Below are 24977 nucleotides of genomic sequence, written 5' to 3' on the forward strand. Positions count from 1 at the left end.
TTTCCTACTTCAGGAAACTGAGTAACCTTTTTCCTGTAGCCTGGGAACTGTAGCAGGCTTTTGCTTTCTTCCTGTTCCAATAGCTCTCACAAAGGCTGCAAGTGACAAGGTTCAACCTCAACCTATTCTTCCCCTTCGGAGAATCCTACCTACACAACAACCTGAGGGAATTCTTCATCCTTGTCCTGAGTTACCAGGAAGGCAGCTGAGTTTTCAACTCTGATAATTGGCCTTTTCTGTGGTATTGATAAAAATATGAGCTGGTGCTGGGTGCAGTAGCAGTTTTGGTAGTACAGGATCCACCTCTGCTGAAGTTCAAGCTGATGGGTATCAGCTATTATGGCTTATGGGTATCTCCTAATTCCTCTGTGTTGAAATCTAATTGGTCAGAAACTGAACAGCTTAAAAATTCCACCTCCTGTCATTCTTCCCTCCCAGACTAACCCATTTCTATACACAACGAGAAAATGATGGAAGTAAGTTCTAGTAGCTGTGTAAAGCATTTTTCTTTCCCCTGTTCTAAAACCCACTACTTTGCAGCAAGAGTTAGTTATTTCCAATAGAAACTTTTAAGTTTCTTGAGACCAGTCTTTGCTGAATGCCTGTTCTTTTAATGCTGCTTCTTTACAGTTCACTTTCGAGTAATTAATAAAGGGCAGTGTTATTCCCCTTACTTTAGCTACCTTTACCTATAGCAGCCATGCAGATGGATGACCAGCAACACAACTGGTCTCCTGTGTCCCATTCCAGTGGGGGCTCTTTCCTGAAAACAGGAAATTATTTTAAGCATTTTACTGTCTTTGAAAGTATGCATAAAAGCATTAAAGTGTCCTTCATTTGCCCCTGCCTTTCTTCCAGGGAGGACAACTTTTCCCTTCTTTCCCTCCCTGTAATGCCCACTCTAAAACTGGGAGGTTTGTACTGTTCTGTCTTCAAATGGAGTGGTAAGGAAGCCAAATCCTGAAAAAGATTCAAAAAAGCATTGTTGGAAAAGAAACAGGAGAGGAGAGCTCCCACAAGAGGGGCTCAGATAATTTTAATAAACCTGGGAGTGCTTTCCCTCTCAAATGTGAACACCTTTCCAAAATAAGAGGAGAACATCACATAAGCAGCCAGGCCAGAAAGCAGCATAGTTTTCAAGAAAAAAACGCTTTTTTGTGTTGTGGGTTTTTTTTTTTGAGTTTGGCAGATTTAAAATATCCTTAGATTTAGTCTGTTCAGGGTTGAATTTTCTGACTGGGGAAGATGAAGAAGTGAAGTCTGGATATTTACCTGGGCTCTTTGAGTTAACATGGCTTGTATTTGGAGAAAAACTTACTGACAATAAGTAGAACAGAGCCAGCATTTCTATTAAAACAAGGGATTCCCAACTTAGGATTTTTTTGGTAACCTAAAGCTATGCAGAGCTCTATGGCTACCCATACACCCTAGGCTGGAGCATTTTCCTGAGGAGTTTAAAAACCAGATGTGTTGTTCAGAATGCTGCAGGAAGGGGAGGTGAAGTGTGTGAGCAGTGGGTGTGGCTGCAGAGTGGTTGCCAATTACACTTCTAATGCTGCCAGGAAGGGAAGGCCAAGTCTTGGCAGGGCTGGCCTTGCACCCCATACGCCTCTGCTGTTGCAGCCCCTGAAACTGAAAGGCATTGCTTTCTTCCGGCAGAAAAGCAATTTCTTGGAAACTACTACTGCAGTTTTATCAGGGGTAAACAGATGTTTTCTGGGCTTTGAAACAGCCACTTTGTATCTCCCTTGTCTCCTCTAGCTCCTCACTGCTATGGATATTCTTAGAGTAAGGTCTTATCTTACCACAAAGCTGTTTGGATCAAGTATAGTGGATTGTTTAAAGGTTAGGGAAAAGATTGTGCTGCCAAGAATGACTGCTCCTGCTTGTAAGTTTAGCAGGAGCCTGGTGTTAGCACAGCTGGAAACAAAATTGCTGCTCCTGCTGCTGGTGGCTGAAGTTGGGTCTCTCCCCAGATAACCTTTGCTGTCTGGCTGATTTGATCACTGAGGGTCCTCTATGGCTTCCACTCACCCACAAATGTTTCTTACAAATGTTTTCACAATAAAATGTTTTGAGGAGGCATACCTGGGTGGTTCAACATTTTTGCTGGCCATTTCTAGATTTCTTGCAATAGGGAAATCCTGTGCAGGATTAGCTCCTTTGGTTACTAGTGATAACCATAGCCAGGGAACTGATGGCTGTGGCTATGTGTGTTCCTGCCCGGTCCCTTGGCATCATCCCATACATTCTGATTTTGGTATGTCTGGAGATTTCATGTCTGTTTTTCACTGGATGTGGGTAATGACTTTAGCTTAGATAAGCAGTTTAAATAGCCACTAATGTGTCATTTTGTTTGGTTCCTAATTCTGCATCTTAAATTCATGTCAAAACTTTATTTAATCCTTTGCCTGCTGCAGCCTATTGAGACTAGCCAGCACAATTTTAACTTGAGACACAATTCTGCAGCTGATTCACACATGCACACAGGCACAAACTTTGTGAACACCATCTATACAGGAAATGGTTTTATATGTGCCTTTTCACTAGATGTGAAATTCACTGACATGTGCCTTTTCACTAGATATGAAATTCACTGACTGTTAAATGTCTGTATTTGGTTAACTAACGAGGACCCAGTGAAGGTGGTTCCCTTAATTGTTTTGTTTTCTCTGGTTTATTTAGTGATGCTAGGCATCTGGCCTCATTCATGACTTAACAAATTGACCTCCTATAAAATGTTAATTTAACTCTGATGTAGTAGATGAAAATACTTAATAGAGTTGGTTTTGGATGTTTGTATAGTGCCTGAAGCAAGTATCCACCTGCTGATAAAAGTATGTTGGTAAACTCTTGCTTTTCTGCAGTACTGTGATAAGAGTTTATTCAGTTACTGTAAGTTTCACTTGAGGTACCAAAATATTTTCTGAAAGTAGCAGAGTGGTTTCAGCTGTGCTTTACAGGTATAGAAAAAGAGAGCTATAACATTGTAATTGGAAAGTCATGGGCTAAAGACAACAAGACTCCCTGCATTTAGACCTTGCTATAATTAACCTTTCTGCCATTGATGGTACTGATATTTTGAAGTTACTGGGTATAAACTGAACTGTATTTGTTTGCAGCTACTGTTTGGGATATTTGATACCTAATGTGGCCATAAAAGCCTAGAGTGGTTTGGGTTGGAAGGGGCCTTTAAGATCATCTAGTTCCAATCCATTAAAACCATTCCCCTTTGCCCTATCACTACAGACCCTTGTAAGTCCCTCACCAGCTCTCCTGTAGTTCCCTTTAGGTACAGGAAAGTGATAATGTCTCCCCAAAGCCATCTCCTCCCCTGGCTGAACAGATCCAGTTCTCTCAGCCTGTTTTCTTAGGAGCTTCAGCCATCTGAGCAGCCTTGTAGCCTCATCTTGTCTTGCTCCAGCAGCTCCTCATCCTTCTTACACCCTCATTCTAGAGGGCAAATACTCATACTTCCTAAAAATCGTACTGCTCTAGAATGTATTACATTGTGCTTAAAAAAAAACCCAAAATTTTAAGTAGAAATCACTTGTAATATTCACTTCATGACACTGAATAAAGAAATTTTTAAAATTCTGATCTTTTTTATTCAGCTTGAACAGGTGTTCAGAATCACACACTTCTCTTCCAGTTCCACATTGCCCTGCATTATATGTAATCTTTTAACTGAGACAAGCCTTTTGGAGGTATTCTGTTATATGGGTTAAGGCAGGAAGCCTTTGTTGGAAATTAAGACAGATGTCATGAAACATAATTGTATATAGCGATAATTCAGTTTTGCTGTTAAAAAGATACTAATATTGCACATGGGATATGGTATGAACACAAGCAGAGATGCAGTGTTTCATCAACTTCAGGTTCTCTTGTGCTGAAGTGCAGGAAGGGGCTCTACTCAATAATTTCATTTACCCAAAGGCTGTAGTGAGCATAGGTGATCCTGGATCATTGATTCTGGGAAGAGACAGGCAGTTGAACAAAACTACCTTCTATTCTGCACAAAAAAGCCTGAAGCACCTGTGGCAAAGACAGGGAAAATTGTAGAAATGGATTAAGGTTAGGTGTGAAACTTAATAAATGGACACTTTTGACAATGGTTTTGCTTGGGCAGCTGTCTGTATGGGGAAGAATGGAATAATAATTATCAGTTGAGTTCAAAGTTGATATTTATACAGCAAGTTGACAGGGTAACTATTCAAATATTTAATACTTGCTTGTTTTTGTTGCAGGAATTACAAAGCTCGGGAAAAGAACGCTTTGTGCTAGAACATGCTGCTCCATTCTCTGCTTTTTTGATGGACAGCTTTGGGCGGCAGCACAATTACTTGCGAATTTCGTTGACTGAGAAATGCAACCTCAGGTGTAAGTGTCTGCTCTTTCCTTGCACAAAACTCCTCTGCACATATTGTACAAAAGCCAAGATTTGGGTTAGGGTATTATTGCTGTGTTGGCCCTGTGCTGTTTCTTGTCTTCACAAAGCAACAATAAATGACAGATAGAGACTAATTGGGGCTGAGCTACTGGTGGGGTGGGAAACCTGGAGCAAGCCTAGGGATCTACTAGAGACAGGTGGAAGTGACAGATCTTTTATCAGACTTGGTGTGGTTTACATAATGATGTTTGTGTGTCCAAAATCTCCAAAAGCAGGAGAGCTCATACCTAGGCATTCCCACAATTATGTCTGCAAAGTCTGGTGATGTCCCAGTGCTTGCGCCTTGAACTTTGTGTCTCTGCTTGAATGCAGTTTAGATAGAAGTGAGGTCATCTTTTTCTTCAGAGTGAGTCCATTGTAATTTTCAGGCACATCAAATTAGTCTTGGGTTTTCCTCTGAAGTAAGCCAGGAAATTGTTGGAAGATTGTAAAATTTTTGCACAGCTGGTGTCATTTGGCATCCATTAAAGACAGCTGCCCTTGGTGCATTTTGCCCATCAATATTAGATTAATTGTTGCAGGTTATTTTTTGTCTCATGTATTTCTGTAACCTTTGTTACAGGTCAGTACTGTATGCCTGAGGAAGGTGTTCAGCTGACTCCGAAATCAGAGCTCCTAACTACCCAGGAGATAATCACCTTGGCCAGACTGTTTGTGAAAGAAGGTGTGGACAAGATCCGACTGACAGGTGGAGAGCCACTTATCCGTCCTGATGTGGTGGATATTGTGGGTGAGTCCCAAATCAGTACAGAGTGTTCCAGAGTGACTTGGTACACATTGATGCAAGGATTGCTCTTACTGCTATCCACTGACACAGTCTGGCAACTGGAAGAATAATTACACATTTACTGTGGTGTTTTTTCCCAACATCATGAAATGCAAGGTGTCTTTCAGAAAATTTCCAGTTCTGCTCTGTTGCTTGGATGGAGCTTATGTGTCTTTGTATTATACCAGCTGAACTTAACATTGTTTTTATATTCAACATCTACTACAGTAGATTGCAGTAATGCAGCCTGATGGTGAAAAATCAAGAACTTATATGATCAGGTCCTCAGTGAGGAGGAACAAGTGATTAGGTGCTTACAAACAAAACAAGCTTTCTCTTAGATTTTTTAGGAGCATGTTTTTTTGGTGGTTTTGTTTTGCTACCTTGAAAACAGATGTCACTTGTTTGTGTTTAATAACGAATGGTGGAAAAACCTGTTTTTAAACTTACTGATGAAGATTGTTACTTCAATGGAGGGTAAATTACTGGGTAAATTTTAGAAGTCTGTTTGCTTTGATTGGTGTTGTGTTAAATGACACTGCCTGGATATTTTTTCTTGAGTCAGGTGCTTTTTGCTCTGTCCAAAGTCTCATATCTTGAAGTAGATTTGTGTAGTGGCAATGAATTAGATTAAGGCTGTGTAGGTGGGTGCACTTTGGTGTATTGTAGACAACTGAACTTGTCTATTTCTGAGCATACACTCTTCTAAGTACTGAAGATAAGAAAAGGTCTTCTTTCAAGACCTTCTTATGTGGAAGAAGAAGGTCTTGAAAGAAGAAAAATTGCCTACCAATGCAGTGAGCTTTTATGCAGAAAATGTTCCCTGCCTCTGCTCAGCTTTGTTCGGGATTTAATGGAAGACCTTTTCCAAAGAAGATGACATTCTAAAGGAAGCAGAAAAGCTATTGTAGTTTGTAGAACTGACCTGTTCATAGCTGGAAAAGATGTGACTGGAGTGAGCTGGGTTGTGTCTTCTTGAACTTTGATTGTGAATTCTGAAATTGCACTAACTTTTTAGAATTCTGAAATATCATTGTCTAGAACATTTTGCCCATGCATGTTGGGTTTGTGGTGGTTTAGTCCTGAGGAAGCCATATGCCTTTCAAGAGACATGTTTCTTTCAAGATAATAGATTCTTTCCAATGATAATAAGTATAATTATTGGCTCCTGTAAAAGGGAAGTAGATTTATAAATTAGGTTGCAATTTAAAATACAATAAAGCTTTGCAGTTCAGCACATAATACTGGCATGAAAACAAGTTGAAACCAACCATGTCATCAGTTCAGTGCAGATCTTTCTTTCTTAGTGTATTGTAGGTGCCCTTTTTATTTATCAGTGTTAGCTGATGACTTAACACAGCTCTTACGATGTTGATAGTCTAAGTGGAATAGTCAGGTCACTGCAAAATCATTATTGTATTGCTGCAATCCAGAAGTATTGGTACTGGAAGGATAGACATCTTTTTGTTTTGGTTTACTCCAGTGATAGAATTCTCAAAGGTTTATTTTTGTGCCTGAAAGGAAGAAATGGATCTTTTTGAACCACTGGATTTTCATTATTCTGCCTGTGTTCCTGTTCACAGCTGAATTTTGACAGATTCATAGTGATCATTTTAGTGGATAACAATAGTGCTCTTGGGGTGAAGGTAAGGGATGTCAAGATGTTTGTCATGTTGTATTAGTTCATTCTGTTGTGGATTTGTATTAGTCTGGCTGGGTTTTTTTTAAGGCTGTTGAAAATTGTTGAATTAGGTCTACAAACACTTTCTGTTTTCTCAGACTTTGGTGTTACTCTATGGTGCCTCAGTCCAGGATCAAGATGAGACTCAAAAGTAAATATATCAATGTAATAACTATGGGAAAACTCATTGAGGGAAAATCAAGCCCAAAAATGTCTTCTGCAGAATTTGAGTAAAGCATCTTTATTGAAGCCTTCTTAGCACAATGTACTGGTTTGGTCTGGGATAGAGTCAGTCTGGTTTTCTAAATGGTTTTGGAGAAGCTGCCTACAATATCTCTGGTGCTGAATTGGGTTGACGTTTAAGTTAGGTTTACTTTCAGCAAGTCTTTCTCCAAACTACAAATGATCTGTGAAATACCTTTACTCTTTTGAGTAAAGGTTAAAAATGTTAATGCTGGATTCTGTTACCAAATTTTTTAATACATAAATTCAAGTTTTTTAGTTGTTTCAATGAACAGATGTAATTTGAAGCTACTGTAGTAGACCATGCTATTCAGAGACCTGCTACAGTTCTTTAGATTATTTAAAATCTTTTAACAGATGCATGTATATAAACTGTGAGTCAGCATCCAACACTTGCTGAAAGCTAAATGATGTCCTGGGGACTGCTAAAAACATATGTTCGAGACTTTTCTGAAGCAACTGATAGGGGAATATAGAATCTATCCCCTTTGAGATACTCAAAGTTTAAATAAGCACCGGATATAAACTCTCTGATAGTTGTTTGTTATTTGTAGTCTGAGGAGTACACATCTGCACTGATGAAATCATTTTCCATGGGGTGGAGGGTGGAATATTGGATGCCTTTTCATAGCAACTTTTTATACCCATTTCAATAGAGAAGTGGTGTCGGATAGACTTAATTCATCTGTTAGGAAGCATACACACCTTTTCTGGAGTCCATCAGGAGAAGTGCAATTAAGGAAATGATTGGAGGAGAATATGTAAGAAAATTGTCTATTTAAGAAGAGGCTCCATATCCTAAAGGAAGACATAAATGTAAAGTGGTTTATTTCATGGCTCAAGCTTGACATGGTTTAGCTTCATACTGTGGACTTACAGCACCTGTTCTGTTTCCTTTTCTACTTGTTAGTTTTTGTCAGTTGCCTTTGCTTGTGCTGATTGGTGCTAAAGCAGTGACTAAAGGTCACCAAACAGGTTTAATACAAGTATGAAGAGAGTTACAAAGTTATGAAGTCTCTTTAATCCCTTTTAATTTTAGAGGTCAAGAAGCCAAGACACTGTGAAGGTTACATCTGGTAGAATTTTCTCACTGGTCCTTTTTAACGTGTTAGTGTTAAGCCTCCATCTCTAACTTCCCACAGTTGTCTACTGTCCAGCTTGTTCCTACAGCTGATTCCACGTATTAGTGTATTTCCAGTGCCTCATCCTGTATCTCACCCTGTCTGATGAGGAAAAAGATGCATGGACATCAGCTGCTGCCTGTGGTGATCTAATCAACTGGTGTTGCTTCTTAAATTTTTTCCATTTTAGGCTGCAGAATGACATTAGTTTTATTCAATACCTTTATGCATTTATTTTGTATATTTTATTTATTTACAATAAATATGTAGATATAAATATTTATAAATATATCTTTTACATTTCTAGCAATGAAACCTCTATGGCACCTAGACTTTTTTTCTCAGTCGTTCTGAGGTTGAGCGTTCTGAGGCTATAAATAAAAGTAGTGATGTTCCCAAACTATCCTCTGGCTGTAGCATGTATCCTTTACTCTCACAAAGATTAGGCTGCTAGTGATAGCTAATATTAAATAATCTTCGGCAAAATTGAGCCACTAGCACTTATCCTCTAGGAAGAGGTTATTCTTGGTCATTTGGGAGGACTTTGAGAGCTGAAGGCCAGGAAAAAATCTCTCTTAGTAAAGATTGCTCTTCCCCTACAACCTCATGTCTTTATGGAGCTCCTAATCATGTTCCAAAATGCTGCTGCTGTAAACTTCAGCATCTTTGCTGTGACCTAGCTTGACCCATTCCAGTGTTCTGGACTTGGCTTAGGGTGAATATTTTGAAAAGAGCTAGGCCATGAGATAAAGCAGAAATAAAGCCCTTATCAACTTAAATAAATAGAGGTAAAATAGTAAGGGACGAAGGGACTATGAAGTATTTGTGCTGTAATTACAGCTGCCTCAAGAGTAAGGGTTCTTCAAATATTTCTTAAATAATTAGGGTGGAGGTTATGAGGGAGGGAGGGAGGGAAAACCAAAGTAAATTATTTTGCTGTGGCTCTGCTTCTGCGAGTTGTTTATGAGGGTTTTTTTTTCTTGTTTGTTATTGTACTGATAACTGGAGGTTTGAAAGCTTGATCTCTGGAGATCTGGTATGCTGAGGATTTCTGCATTTGTCTTATGAGGAGGCATCTCTTTTCTAAATCTTAATCTCATGATATTAGCTGTTTCTTATGCTGTTTTCTTTTGTTAGCCATTTTTTAGTGTCTTGCGTAAGCACTCTCCAGTCGGCCGGGCTACCACTGGTAATGGAAATATTTCAGTTGTCAAGTGCAAATGTTTTGTCCCTTTGGATGTTGTTGCCTTGGATTCTCTGTAATAGTCTAGTATGTTGACCTTTTTCTGTTTAGTTAGGACTGCATGTGGTATTTCTTTCATAAGTTTAAACTTCTGCTGGCAGCTACCTCTGGGTTAGAGCTGTTTTTTGGTAAAGCATTGTAGGATAGAAGTTGCTAAATAAACAGATCAGGTGTCAGTTGTGAAAGGGATGGCTTGCTGCTTATTATTATTGCAGGACATAAAATTCAGTTTGCAAAGGTGGATGAGGAAAAGAAAGTACACAGAATCAGGGGCTGTCTTTCAACAATAAAGTAGGTATTTAAGAAATTAGGAACAAAACTAGTGTGCATTTTAATAAAACAAAACTTTACCACCAATTTTGCTTGCAATAAACTGTTCTCTCATATCTTTTGAAATGGATATGTGCTAAAATTGGTCTCTTAAACCAATACAACTGGAAGAAGGCCAAAGCACTGAAGTGTCCGCATTTTCTTCACACACTCAATGATACATTTTTCTTTGTTTCACAAATCTTTTGGGTTTTCTGTGTAACCTTTAAACCTTTTAGTTTAACTACTTTTTAAAGTGTTCTTTTTACTTTTCTTCCCTAGGTGAACTGGACAAGCTAGAAGGGCTGAAAACCATTGCTGTCACAACCAATGGGATCAACTTAACCAGACTGCTGCCGCGGCTGAAGGAAGCAGGACTGAATGCCATTAACATTAGCCTGGATACTTTGGTGCCAGCTAAATTTGAGTTCATTGTCCGAAGGAAAGGTACAAACTTGTCTTCTAAGGCAACTGTGCTAATACTGGCAGGAATGTCCTGAGTTGCTTACTATATCTTTCAGAGTCAGTTACTTTTGGGGGGGAAGTGAATTGCTATCCTTCTTAGGGTAGGAAAATTAGTCTATACTAGATTATTCAGTAGTGATTGTTTTTCCTCCTTTCTGTAATGCTTAGCAGGTCGAGCCTTTTTCGCTGGAGCTGGTGAAATGGAAGATGCTCAGCTTACCACAGTTAGTCATGTGGTTAGTCATATAATCTATAATTGGTTAGTCATAGATCTCAAGAGGACTCTCCTAGTCTTTTGTTTCTGGAAGTTATATTTGGGGTGTGCTAGCAGTGGTCTCACTTGTGGTTAGTGATGTTCCATATCCACTACTTTTTAATAGGAATAAACATAAACCATGCCTGAGGTAATTTGAGGAGGGCTGTTGGCTTTGTAACTTCTCTCCTACTGAGCAAGTAATTGCAAGTAAAATTTGAGAAACACTTGGATATGCCCAGTCTTACAGATTCTGGTTTAATTGAATCCTAAAGCTGATGGAGCTCAGCTTCATGGTTGGGCTTCCTTCCAAACTAAAACGGATTTGATGTTGTATCATTCTCTTCCTGTCCAGCACTGTAACTTCAGCAGTGTGTGAACTTCTAATTCTGACAAAACCTCTAAGTAGCCACCAGATGGTGCAACAGCCTCAGGTACATGTGGGAAAGGATTGTAGAAATCTGGAATGCTGTGGGAAGTAATGTCAGCATTTGAATCACTGCTAGCAAACCGAAGTTCTGCTGGCAGGTGCAGGAAGGTGTCCTTGTCAACAGTCTCTGTGGGAGCACTGCTTCAGTTTTCTGTGTCATGGTGCAGAAATCAGTTCCTGTCATAAAGCTGACTGGAGCATTATCCTTCCACTGTAGGCTGTTTCATTGATCTGGTTGTGTCATGGCACAGATGGCTCCCAGAGTGGTATCTGGGAGTAACTAATAACAAACAGATATTGACTGTGCTCTTTCCTTCTGCTCTCTGTGTTTGAGTATTACATGGTTTGTGACATTCATTAGGAACAAGCCCTTCTTTTGCCACTGAAGGGGCAAACCTGAGCCTCCAGCTTCCTGAATTAAAGGCCAGAGATCTTCATATCTGATTAGAAGCTGTTAGGAATGTGCTGCCTATAAAGTAAACTAAAAGTTATTAGGGGATGAAGGTAATTTTTATTTATATAAATGCTCTCTTCCACTTTTAAAGAGAAACAGGTCTTTTACCAGCAAAGAGAGAAATTGCTCAACTGAACAGCATGGACAATGAACAGGGAAATTTCCGTTAGTGAATATTTTTGAAAAGGAGAAAAAGTCTCTAAATCATAGATATTTTTTCCAAGCAGAGATCAGGTAAAAATAGTAACCTTGAGTTCTATTGCTTTGGGGTTTTTTTCCCTTTTTTTTTTCTTTTGTTAAGGTTAAAGGCTGAAATTATGTAAAATGCCCTTTTTTTTTTTTTTTTGAGGGCTTTTATTTAATAGGAGATTTCCAAGTATGGAGTGAGCACAGAATAGAGTGCCTGCCCTACTGAGTTACCCTGTCTCCTATGGCAGTTCCACTTGCAACAATATTTAGCTCTGTTAGGGTGAGAGGGATCCCTGGTCTTGGCTGATAACTTCTCTGGAAAGTAAAGCTGGCATCTGATTATGGAGCTTACCAGGAACTTGAGAAACTTGGAATAATTTCTCTCTTTTTCTGGAAAGTTGATGTAGGGTTTTAAGAAGATGCAGAAAATGTGTATCTTTGTTGCAGGTGCCCTGCATCACATCTGCTCCTACTTGCAGATGGTTGGGATAGACATAATGACTGTGAGATCATCAGAGATTTCAGTGACGTGTGAAAGCATTTTAGAGTACTGTAATATTTCTACTTTTTCCAATCTACCACATTCTAAGGGATGAACAAATGAAGAATGCTTTCATGCAGGTAGCCAGTCTAACCTGTTTCATGGCCTGTCCTTTTTTTTTTATGTGTGTTTCATACAAGGAAAGTACTGCTGTATTGTATCTATAAATGTAGGCCTGAAGCCTTTTTTCCTGTAAGGATTAACTGATGGGAGGTTTTATTCCATATAGGAGTTTTCTGGGTGGCTCTAAGGTTCTCTATACTATAAAGCTGGCTAAAGTTCTGACTTCAGAAGAAATCAAATATGATGAAAGTATTGAAATTTTTCATTGGGTAAAAGAGGAGAAGTGGTTTCTTCCTGGCCTTTTTAGTTACATTGAGTTTCTCCTTTCTATAATCCTGTGGTCACAGATTAGATTTTCAGAGCAGTAACAGAGATTTTTTATCCCATTTATGGCTCTGAGTTGTGTTTACAGCAGTGTATTGTTATCTCTATTGCCATAATCTGCCTGCAATTGCTTAATTGGAATGAGATCTACCACAGGTGCTGGAAACTTCCTGGGCACATGCACAAGTAGGTGGTGATTGAGAAGTGTGACAGGCCATAACTGCAAACAGTTGTTTGCAAGAGTTATTTCACTGTGTGAAATAACATTGCTCTTCACCACTTTTTGCAGCCAGGATTAGGATTAGAACTGGTTTATTAAATAATTGTATCTTTCTGCTTTCCTATGTCCATGTTTTATGATGCCTTTACTAGCCAGAGAGCAGTGAAGTGATTTTTTTTTTGTCTCTTTAGTTTTCTTTTTTACTGATGCATCCCATATTAAATATGCACAGAATATTACTGAGTGACTGCTTGTATCTGCTAAAGCATCTACAGAGTAATGAAGGTATGATCTGTTCACTAGAGAATCTGAGTTTCCAGTAGATCATAGATAAGGAAAGGGAGGGTGATGGACCTGTGTAGAAAAACATATTACTAGGAGCAGCATGGGGATTGTCATCAAAACTTCTGAGACATACTGCCCTTTTATTAGCACATATAAAGTATTTGCTGTTGAAGATGACAGCTTTGGAAGAAGGAGCTCAGTCTCATACACTGTTTAGTCTCTCATACCTGAGTTTCATGTGCAGAATAGGAATGAAACTTAGTCTAGAACCTGCCAGGGTAGAAGAGGCGTTCACAAACATGGGGCGAGCAGCTGAGCACCCCCACTCACCAGAAATGTGTGCCCAGAGCTTGGGAATTTGCTGTCTCATTCTTCTCACCTCTATTCTTTGCCAGCTGCTGGCAGGGAGGGAATAATACACAAAATATGGAATGGATGTCCTGATGAAAGGTCTTAACTTTAAAGAAAGTAGACAGAAGAGGGGTTTTGAATGAGATCATTAAGAGGCTTTCCTAAATGACCTTGAAATTCTAAAACTGCATTGTTAGTTTCTTCCAGCTTTAAGAGGTATATGTAGGGACAAAGACACTTGCCCTTAATTACCTATATATTTCTGTTTGACAGCAGCTGGCAGGTGTAGGCCACACCAAATGGTAGGATGAAACTGGGCACTTCATTCCTTGAAGTTACTGTAGTTTTTTATCTTTGTTTTCAAGGGTCAAAGGCCAATTGAATTGCTTTCCTAAATGCTCTAATCCCTGCCACATTTTGTTCACTAATTTCCTGTGTTTAGTCATAAAAATCATGATCCTGAAAAATGCTGCCTCTGATCTTCTGACTAATGGAGAAGTCAGTAGCTTTAGGAAGCCAATTACATCTGTGGCCAGGGTTGAACAGGGAATCAAGGGGCTTTTTGTTGTTCCTAAACCCATTGCACCCCAAATGTACTTTAGAAAAATCCTTTTAAAATTCACTTAGCAACATTGCTGTCTGATTCAGAACAGAGAAATTCTGTCATTGCAGAAAAGACACAAGCCATTACTATAAAATAAACATTAATTTATTATTCCTTCTTCAGTGCATCTGGAGGCAGTTCATAAGTTCTTTCCACTCCCTTTAAGAAGAATGTAACACAAGGAAAGCTGTCTTACAGGGGAGTGCAGAATCTTATGCTATTAATATGTGGATATCCAAAGATATTAAAAAATCATGCCAGTATTGTTGATTACTCAAGTATCAGTTAAATATTGATCTCAATGACTTGAGTATAGTAACTTGGTAGTCTTTGAGGGTTGTGAGGGGGGGTATAATTGAAGTCTTTTTTTGCAGCTGTTCTTACTTGCAGCCCTGTCTACTGAATCAGATTGGTTTTTATTTGTCATCTCTTTGTCTTGTACTAAATAACCACCTTTTGCATTCTGCTTTGAAACAATAAAAATTATTTTTCACTCTTCTTGTATCTTAGGCTTTCACAAGGTAATGGAAGGAATCCACAAAGCCACTGAACTTGGCTACCATCCTGTTAAGGTAAGGCCAATGTTATTTACTCTGAAACTGTTTTGTTTTACCATACATACAGATCACCTGATGAGGAATTTATTATATTCCATCTCACCTCCCACCCCGTGAATAATTTTTATTAAAACTGGAGAAAAACTTGAAGATCTCATGAAGAAGTAACAAGGAGAATTCATATCATCTCCTTGTGCAGCTGGGGGTGCAGGTCACACTCTGCTCGCTGATTTCAGGTGTCTGCTTTACCTGCAGGTAAACTGTGTGGTGATGCGAGGCTTCAATGAGGATGAAGTGCTGGACTTTGTGGATTTCACAAAGGATCTGCCCCTTGACGTGCGGTTCATAGAATACATGCCCTTTGATGGTAGGTACTGCTGCTTTGAGATTCGTCTTGGACAGAAGTGAGCTGGCTGGTGGATGTTCACCCCATAGATTTGTCTCTGAAAGTTTTGGTAAGCTCTTCAAGGGAATTAGGAATTGCCTGAAGTTTTTTGCAGGTTATCTTCTTCTCTCCATAAGGTATAGAAGGACTCGTTGGGGCTGGGACACTTCGGTGGCTCCTTAAGTGATACTTACAGAGAATGTGAAGGTGGTTCTCTGCTAATTAAGAAAATAAAATCCACAGTCTAAGGTTAAGCTGGTTTTGTTAATTCTAGGCAATAAATGGAACTTCAAGAAGATGGTGAGCTACAAAGAAATGCTTGATACAATTAAACAGCGATGGCCAGAATTGGAGAAATTACCCTGTGAGACTTCCAGCACAGCCAAGGTGGGGTTGGACAGAGAATGTGTAAAATATGCCCCTGTTCCTTCCCTGCCCCCCAAATTATCCCAACTTCAGCATTGATATTTGACAACCAAAGTAATAAATACTCAGTGTGGTAACTCTTGGGTTTTGGTCAAGCTGCCTGTGGAAGACTTGATGCTTATGAAGTCCTAGTCATAGTCTGTACCTTTATAAATACAATGTGTTTTCTAGATGTATTTTCAGTCAGATATAAAGAATGCCAGGCCTGTATCCTGTATTTGCAGCTTTTGAAACTTTTGTCAGTCTATGTCTCCACATTAACAATCCTGATGGAAGAGTTGTTCAGTGAAAAAACTGTTGTTTTAGAGTGTACAGTGCCAAATGGGGAATTTCCAGCTCATGTTCCTACAGGCATCACCTGTTAGTTGATAACTACAGGAGCAAGCAGTTAACAACTTTGAGATTTCTAGGAATGGGGCAGAATAGACTGGGACACCTGAAGCTGACTTTGCTTTTATTTTTTCTTTGATATGATCTTAGGGCTGAAGAAACTCTATGTTAAAAAAGATTTTCTGATCTTTAGGCAAGTGGAGCTATAAAAGCTAGGAGTCTGTATTTGACTCTTTTTTTTTTCTCTTCTGCATTTCTTTAGAGTTACAAGGTGCCACATTTCCAGGGACAAATCAGCTTTATCACCTCCATGTCAGAGCACTTCTGTGGATCCTGCAATCGGCTGAGGATAACAGCAGATGGGAACCTAAAGGTTGGTAGTGAAGCAGGATTCCTTTCCATTTCATGCAGTGAAAATAGTTTTGAAATTTGTGCCTTAAAAGCAGCTGGGATGTAAAGATGCATAATTATTACCAGCTAGCGCCTGTTTATTTATTCTGTATGAACTCTTGTTCCATCTTGTCAGGCTGTTAGGGAGATGTTACATCACCTTTTTTTTGGTTTCTCTGTTTTGCTAACATAGTTAACTTTAGTTGTAAAACATGGTTGCAAGGCCAGTAAATATAAACATTTATTCTAATCTTTAAGATGATTTTGAATCAAACATGTGACAAGCAGATGATTTCTCATTAAAAAAGGGTCCAAGCAGCTGTGAGGGCTTGGCTTTTGCATTCCACAAGGATCTTGTCTTGTTTCCCAAACAACTTGTAGCTCTTCTCCTTCAAGAGCAGCCTGTACATTTGCTCAATGGCTGTAGAACAAGGAGGGATAACCATTTCCTGCCACGTTGAAACTGGCAGTTTCTGGGGGAAAATTAAAGTTTTCAATTAAAAATTGGCACTTATGCATTGTCACCTGATATTGACAACAGCTGTGCTGCTGCCTAACATCAGTTGACTGAGGCAGCGTGAAGGTCCAATGTGCTTAGGCTGCATAAACATCCCAGGCTGTCTGCATGTACATGAGGAGAGATAAAGAAAACAATCTCCATAAATGTTCCCTTCAATAGGGTAGGTCTCTTCAAAGCTCTTCACTCTGGGGTTAGTACAAAATACTCGTAAAAGTAATTTATTTTATTATTTCTCATTTCTCCTCGTCTCCTTCCCCGGGTTGGATACAGGTGTGCCTTTTTGGGAATTCAGAAGTGTCCTTGAGGGATCACCTACGGTCAGGTGCTTCAGAGGAGGAGTTGATTCAAATTATTGGAGCAGCAGTGAGCAGAAAAAAGAAACAGCATGCTGGTATGTTTTTTGTACTTTGTTGAGAAATAACAGCAGTGATAGGGAAAACAATGCCCTGGTACTTGTAACCTTCCATGAGAGTTAGAATCCAAACTGTCTGAAAGATTTTTGGACTGACTTCCGCTCTCAAATAGATGCAAATACCACTGCTCATAACAACAACAGCGAAGTGTAAAGCTGAGTAGTTGTGTTGGATCCTTTTTTTTATTAGTTTACTGTAAAAGAAGGACTAAATTGAGCTGTCAATCCAAATACTGCATTAACATGTTTCTAGAAGTGACAAATCTCTTTACCACCATTCAGGACTTTTTGGGTACTCATCTAGTGCTCTGCATAAGGTTGTGACACAAGGTCCATGATGTCACATTCTCAGGCTGCATTTGTCTTTTCTGAATTTATATTAATATAAACATTAACATCTGAACCTGAATTTTTGTAATCTGGCTCCAGCTGGGAATGCTGACCTCTTGTACATGAACTGGTTTTTATAATCATGGATTAGTCCCCTGTACACTAAAAATACGCTTTGGCCCTTTTGTTTTCTTGCAGATTCTGACAGATTAATAGCAGTAGGTTTTTCCCTTTTCTCCTAATGTGTGAAACAAATTTAATGGTAGCTTTTAAATCTTAAGTGTAGACTAACTACCAAGGGACATTGGTCTGACCCAGATAAAATAGTGCCTTATAAACCCAAGGGAAGGTGGGGAGGCATTAGTTCCTTTATTTGTAGACCCTTTATTTGTGAATTCTGGTTTGGGAAAGGAGGGAGTGGATGGGGAAGAGTCTATTAAAGTCATTTTACCATCATCAGCATTTACCTGACATTATCTTCTCTCAGTTTGTGTTAATCTCATTATTGTCCCTGGGGCTTTCTGTGATTGAACTTCTTTGAACTGGAAGACTTATTAACAGCTTATCTATAGAACTAGAACAGTCAAATGCCATTGTTAGAGACAAGATAGTCTCAAATAGATTGAATTCTATAGTAGGTAGGCTGTAATTCATATTATGGCAAGCTTTCTTGGAAAGAGTTCTGCAGTGTGTTAGACCCACAGCAGCTGGATGCCTGGAGACTCAGGCAGATAATAGTTTTAAATTATACGTGCTGGATTCCCCCTCCTCTGGTTCCCTTTACTGAGCTTTGTTTTTCCTAGTGTGCAGGTTGCACTCTGAAGAGCAGAAAACTAAACGTGTAAACCAGATGCATGACTTAAAGCCTAAAAAGCTGGGATTCTTATGTGTTCCTTATTTTATTTCTAGGCATGTTTAACATTTCCCGGATGAAAAACCGGCCAATGGTCCTGATTGGTGGGTGACAAATCAGTACGTAAAAAACATACAATGATTTTGTTCGGTTTCTGTCTTTGGGGGAACAGAGTAGATTTGGCTTCTAAATCTAGCTTGTGGTTCTGCTCTAGGTTTAGGCAAAGAAAAGGGCTTCTTAATTAGCCAGTTATAGTTAACATGCTGAAGTGGAGGAGGAGGAAAGGTTTAGTGTCCCTACCGAGCCTTACCCAGTTTTCCAATTGACAGCCCTGGTTTTGTCTGCTCTAATTAAGACACTTCATTACATTTTCCAAAGGGGTAATCGACCTTCCCACCATCTTCCTTTGTACTCAAGTAAAACAGTATAGTTACTTATAAGACAGTTTGAGGTGAGTTTTGACTGTATTGCCATATAAATATAAAGGGTGCAGAATGAAGTTTATCCATGGATTAAGAAATTCAGCTTTGTTTATAACATACATAGAGCCATCAAGCTGACAGAAATGCAAGTGTTCCTACATCACTGCTACTTCAGAATCTGACATGAGGGGCTTTATTCTTTTAAAATTGCCTCTTATTGCTGCAAAGTCTCAGAGCATAATCATGAAAGACCTATGAACCAACAGCCTTTCTTTTCCTTCTAGTGTCCATTGAAGCTGTTTGCTAACACTCCTTCTGCCTGAAGCTCTGTTCATGAGTGATGTAGCGCTGCTGTGGTTCTCTTACTGATTTTTAACATCTCCTTCAGTGTGATTTTACCTTGTCCATGTCTATGTTTATCTATTCTGTAAGATAGCTGTCTTTCAAGAAACCTTAAGAAATGGTTATAATAGTTGGCTTTGTGCGGTTAATTGCAAGATGTTTCATTTCTCCTTATCAACAAGGTGTGGAAAAAAAACAAGGATGAAAGACATGAACATTGTTTCAAATCCAAACTCTCATCCTTTCATTGACGTTTCAGAGCAGGTTAGCTGCTGGGCAGCTTAAAACACAGGTTTTAAAACAGGTACTCTGTGGGAGGGGAGCATGCGTTAATTTGCAAGTCTTTGCAACAGGTGATATTATAGTAACAACTGCTGTATTTTTAAACCAAGCCCCCAGGGCTTGTACTTATGTTGCCATTATTAGGATATAGGATCTACATAGGTCTTTGGCATAGATCTTCACTGGGAATGTTTTTCACTTGGTGCCTCACTTTAATGAGACATAATTTTCCATGTTGGCTGGTGCAAGATTGTGCCGTTGCTTGCTCGTATTTGGGCACTGCTGCATTGTGTTCTAGAAAAAGGGTAAGGAGGACCCTTTGTTTAAAGTGTGTATTGACTTGCTGCATGAGGAAAAACTGTGGGTTTGTTTTTTTTAAGATGAAAAATACTATATTAAACTCTTGACAGCTCACTGGGACCTACATAATTTTTCAAGTTCTCTTTGAAAGAATTCCCACACTCCAGAGTTAGCATTCATAGCAATGTTTGGATGTCTACAGATCTGAGCAATCCAACTTCCTTTTGAAAAGTGCTTTAACATTGTCTTACATGCAGTGAAAGAGGCAGCCTGTCCAGGTCCTCCTCCTTCAGCTGTTCCATCTCCCTTTGAGACTGACTGCTGGCAGTCACCGCATCAGTGGAGAGACTGGAGATGAGTGGAGAGTATCCCACTGTGTCACATGGGGAATCATTAGGAGATTTCCTAATTGTGTTTTGAATTAGTTACAAACTTCAAATAATGCTGGCGTGCAAGCAGTCAGTGGGGGAGTGTGTGTATGGAATTAATGAAATTTAATGACTGCTGTGGAAATCACTAATTGGTTTTGCTAGATTCAGTAAGCCAAACCTGGCGTCTTCTCTGCACTGCTGTTGTCTAATCTTTTGCTATATGGTTTGTATCTTATTTCCCTTAATCAAAATATTCCTTTCAGCAGGTTCTTTTTCTCCTGGGTTCACTTCAGTTATGGGAATTTCCTCATTAGTTTAAGTATCTCTGCCTTCTTTCTCCCCCCTGAGATTGTGCTAGTTGGAAGCTGACACAATTAAACTTGAGATGCAGTAATAGGATATAAGGAGATGGAATTAATCAGATGGTTTCAAAAACTAGAAAACTATTACTTTTTTTTTGGTAGCTATATGAGCAATTTGGTTGCAAATAGAGATGACTAGATATAGAACTTCAGGAAGTGTAGGTTGCTCAGAAAAGCAAAGATGCTTTGCACTCATTACTGTCTCTTGCAGTCTGTTTACTTCTCACTTTACTTGAGCAAACTTTTCTCCCTGCTCCCACCCATGTGTGTTTACCCTGTGGAAGTACTTCTCTGCCTTTGCAGTCTGGCTTCTCCTGAAAACAAGACACTTTCACAGGGGTTTAGCATCAGCTTTAAAGCTTATCAAGGAATCTAGAAGAACAGAGTGCTTTGAGTTCCTGGATTTTGAAAGGAGTATTCAGGTTAGGCCCCACTATGGAAAGAGAGTGCAAGAGATGAGGAATAAGAAAATAATCTTCTGTGCTCTTCTGAAGCAGAGAAATGTTGTGCTCGGTATATTTATGTCCATTTAATCCCATTCTTCTGAGGTAAACACATGCCTTCAAACTTGCAGGAATCTTACTTACAGACCATCAGCTGTAGATGAGAAAAGGCCTTTGCCTGAATTTAAGTTATTGCAGTGATTGTAATAGTGAAATCTGTGGTTAATTTAAGCTTCAGGAATGGTACTTTCAGACCAATGTTTGGAGGTACTCTGGATGAAAATGGTGCTAAGTGCATCAGTCTTCTTTTAGCAGAGGCTAGGACTAACAAGGAAGAGTTTGGTGAGTTTCTTTTTAAAAAAGATGGAGGAGAACAATTAGACCTTTGTGTACACTGTGTCTGTTACTGTCAATGTGGACAGTCCCTGGGCAGCAGAGGTAGCTCAGCAATGTGCAGAGGGGCAGGAAGCTGCTTTGATGCACCTGTGGATAGATTGAAAAGGAAGTCCTTGAATACCAGAGCTACCAAAGGAGGTTATTGAACACAGCCTAATGCCACATTTCTTCAGAAAAAGAGAAGCATGCTTATCAGTGGTGCTGTTAAACCAGGGCTTAGCCACTCACCTCTATACTGCTTTCTTTACTTACAAAACATTTTATTCACTTTTATGTGAAAGAGACTCCTTCTGTCTTCACCCTTGGCTTTTAGCCCAGTGCAAATGCCAAAACCAAAGGATTAAATGGCGAAAAGGGGCAGGAGGGCTTACTACCTCTCTGCCAGCTGGGAGCTCTGCCAGCTCAACTTGGAACATGCTTCTGAGTAGATTTAAACTCTATCTGTCAGTGAGGGGACTGTGGTTTTTCCAGTGCTTAAACTTCAGCTGTCATTAACGTGTTAAGAGCTGGCAATAATATGAGAGGTTCCCATCACCCTCTGAGATTGTAAGCAGTACAGTTGCAGTGCTTCTGGTCCCTGCTGTCCTCAAGTGCTGGCATGACCCTTCCCTGCAGAAGGAGATGAGAGGAGGAAGTGCAGCTGCCTGTGCTGGGAGGGAGGTGTTTGAAAAGGCAGAGCTGAGAATCTGAGTGTAAGAATTTCCTATTAACCCTGCCAAGCTTTTGAAAGAAGGCCGGTGCTGGGATGGTCCCAAATGGATGCTGAGATGCCCTGATTCACTTTTCTTCAGAACTGATGCTCCTGTAAGCTTTCTTGGCTGCTGTTTCTCAAAAGGTGTTGATACTTTTAGAAAGTAAGTTGCTTCGTTTTGTCAGGGACCTTGAAATGAGTCTGAGTCTTGTCATTTTTAATAGCAAACCAGGAAATGTGGGTAACTGATGAGAGAGAAGAAAAGGAGGTAGAGGAAAAAAGTGGGTGTTTGCATGCTTATTGAGGTTTTTGCAACACAGGAAGTCCCAAGCAGTTCGCTGACAGGGTTCTCAGCTGCTACAGGCAGTTTAGCTTTCCAGTTAGTAAGATGTTCTTCTCATCTTACTTTTTGTTTTTTTCCCCAGAGCCTGCACTGATGTCATTCCCACTATGCCAAGATGCCCTACAGAATCCCCCAAATTCAAAACAGTGGGGCCACACATTTAGCCACTGGCTGACTTTGAGAGCAAGTTTACCCAAACAAAATGGAAAAGCATCAGTGAAAAATAAATTCACAGGACAAGTTTTCCTACCGGGCTCTCACCCAGAGAAACAGTGGCACATAGCAACAGGAATTCTACAAACCCAGCTCCGAGGCTACTGTGTCTTCCAGAAGGACCCAAGCTCCACATTTGATTCAAAGTGCCTTGATGCTTCTGTTGGCCAAGTTCCTGTGGATTGTCAGTCCAAAGAGGCATGTTCAGGATCTGAATTCCATACCAGGGATTCAGGATCTTGCACCAGGGTACTTCATGCCTCTGACAACTTGACTCACACTGATGAGGAAGGACGGGCCACAATGGTTGATGTTGGTGGGAAGCCAGATTCCAGAAGAAGTGCTGTTGCTGGTGCCGTGGTTCTCCTGGGTGAGAAGGCATTCGGGATGGTGAAGCAAAACCAGGTGAAGAAAGGGGATGTGCTGGCAGTAGCCCAAATTGCAGGAATTCAGGGAGCCAAGCTGACCAGCCAGTTGATCCCATTGTGTCACAACATCCCTCTGTACCACGTTGAGGTGTCTCTGAGCCTGGATGAAGCCAGGCATGCAGTGGTGATTCGCAGCTCCTGTCACACCTGGGGGAGGACAGGCGTGGAGATGGAGGCTCTCACAGCTGCCAGCCTGGCTGCGCTGACCGTGTATGACATGTGCAAAGCAGTCACTCATGACATTGTCATCCAAGAGCTCAAGTTGATTAGTAAGACAGGTGGGCAGAGGGGAGACTTCTCAAGGGTCTAGATAATATTCAGATACCTCCAGCCCTCCAAGTGAACACTATTTCTGTTCAGCCTCTTACAGAAGTCCTTTTACTCAGCTGGTGGGCTTGGAGACCTCAGCAGGTGTGTTCAGTACCATGCCTCCAGCATTGCCTTACTCTGTCAGCTCACTTGAACAGTGGAGCCACTTATCCCTGTTGAAAACCATGTGTATTTTCTAGCGGACAGACTTCTCCACTCTGCCAGTACCTCCATTTCAGTGTCCTCATGATCAGATTGAGAAAAGATTCCTGCTTATACCACAGAGCTTTTTGGTTTTGTTTTTTTTTTTTTTCCCTTTGTGCTGTGAAATACACCTGCTGTCATCACACCATGCAACTGTGAGCTCTGGGAATTAAGCCACTGCTGAAAGTGCTGTTATTTGGAAACTATTTTTAAATCAAGGATTAAGATTTCAGAATTGTGTTTGTCTGTCTTTCCCCTGACCTTCTTCATTGAATTTAGAGGGTGACAGTGAGAAGAACACAGCTGGGGAACTTCACCATACAGCAAAGATTATAAACATGGAACAGTTAGAGTTCCATGGGCAGCTCCCATCCCTTTGCAGTGCTACTGCTTCCCTTCACAGAATCAAAGAATCCCAGAATGGATGGCTAAGGTTGGAAAGGACAGCAGTGGGTCACCTGGTCCAACCTCCCTGCTCAAGCACCCAGAGCACATGGCACAGTGTTGTGTCCAGACTGGAATATCTCCCTTGAGGGAGCCTCCATAACTTCTCTCTGCAATCTGTTTCAGTGCTAATTCACTTACAGAGTAAAAAAGTTCAGGTGGAACTTCCTGTGCATCAATTTCTGTCCATTGCCTCTTGTCCTATTGTTCAGCACCACCAAGAAGAGCCTGGCTCCATAATCTTGGCATCTCCCTCTTAGACACTGATATACATTGAGACATCAGTCATCTCTTCTGGATGCTGAACAGACCCAGCTCCCTCAGCCTTTCCTCATAATAGACACATGTAAGTGGAAAATACCCCCATAATCTGTTTCAAAAGGAAAAAAAAAGGCAGCTGCCCAGTTTTCTGCCTTGTGCTCTGTAAAACATGATGCAGAAAGAGGATTTCTGGGTGTGGAAGAATTATTTTTCTGATCTGAAAGATATGTTTTACAGTGTTAGAAGCATGTTCCAGCATTTTGACCTTAGCACTGAAATACACGGATGCCTTGTTTGCATGCTTAAGGGATTAATTTTGCCATGCACAGAAGTATTAAGCTCTCCCTGACTTTAGAAGGAGATGTTGTACCAAGCCCTAGAAGACTCCAAATTTTTAATGCCACAGTGCAGCTCCTAGTAACCAGCAACCTGTGTAGTTCTGACAGATAAAAAAGACTTTAATACTACCGGCCACTTGGAAAATGAAGGTAGTTACTATTGCCTCTGCCAGAGTGTTTTCCTGCATGTTTCTCTAATTTGCTTTTCATGAAGTCTTCTGGCTGTGGAGCACTTAAGTGTTCCCATAAATGTAGCAGTGGCCACAGTCATGTAGCATTAATTAGCCTTGGTAATTAACTGTCCTAGAGAAGAAATTACTCAACATTCTTGTTAATATTAATGGCTGCTTTTTGAATGTCAATTTCAGTGCTCTAAACAGGGTGTTACTGGTTGCTTATGGCTAATGTGAAGCTGCACATTATTCGGGGTGCTCCCTCCATACACACAGGGTTCAAGACAATTCTAGTAAGGTCAAAGACACTACCAAAAAATCATCTTAAGTGGTTAAAGTACTATAAGCACACCACACTGCCATGCACATCCTGCTCATGTAAAGTAAGCACAGGTCTCAGATGAGGAGGCAATAGGTTTTGCTACAGATGCTTCACAAATCTCCTACACCAGCTACAGCA

General features: G+C 40.2%; 1 protein-coding gene across 3 annotated transcripts; it reads left to right on the top strand.

The window, feature by feature from the left end:
- Positions 1-4244: 4244 nt before the first annotated feature.
- MOCS1 (molybdenum cofactor synthesis 1) lies at positions 4245-24971 on the top strand. 3 transcript variants are annotated; one of them, XM_031060849.1, is made up of 10 exons: positions 4245-4380; positions 5013-5180; positions 10096-10260; positions 14503-14564; positions 14805-14916; positions 15209-15321; positions 15953-16063; positions 16871-16991; positions 18252-18299; positions 22230-24971. In XM_031060849.1, exons 1-10 carry the CDS (start codon positions 4314-4316, stop codon positions 23096-23098), a joined length of 1836 nt encoding a protein of 611 aa, XP_030916709.1. In that variant the 5' UTR covers positions 4245-4313; the 3' UTR covers positions 23099-24971. The 3 variants fall into 3 exon arrangements, with proteins under 3 accessions (XP_030916709.1, XP_005416264.1, XP_014163998.1); XM_005416207.3 differs by having other exon boundaries at positions 4250-4380; positions 18252-18314; XM_014308523.2 differs by lacking the exon at positions 18252-18299 and having other exon boundaries at positions 4260-4380.
- The last annotated feature ends 6 nt before the right edge of the window (positions 24972-24977 follow it).

Source organism: Geospiza fortis, unplaced genomic scaffold, assembly GCF_000277835.1.
Source record: "Geospiza fortis unplaced genomic scaffold, GeoFor_1.0 scaffold41, whole genome shotgun sequence".
Lineage (NCBI taxonomy): Eukaryota > Metazoa > Chordata > Aves > Passeriformes > Thraupidae > Geospiza > Geospiza fortis.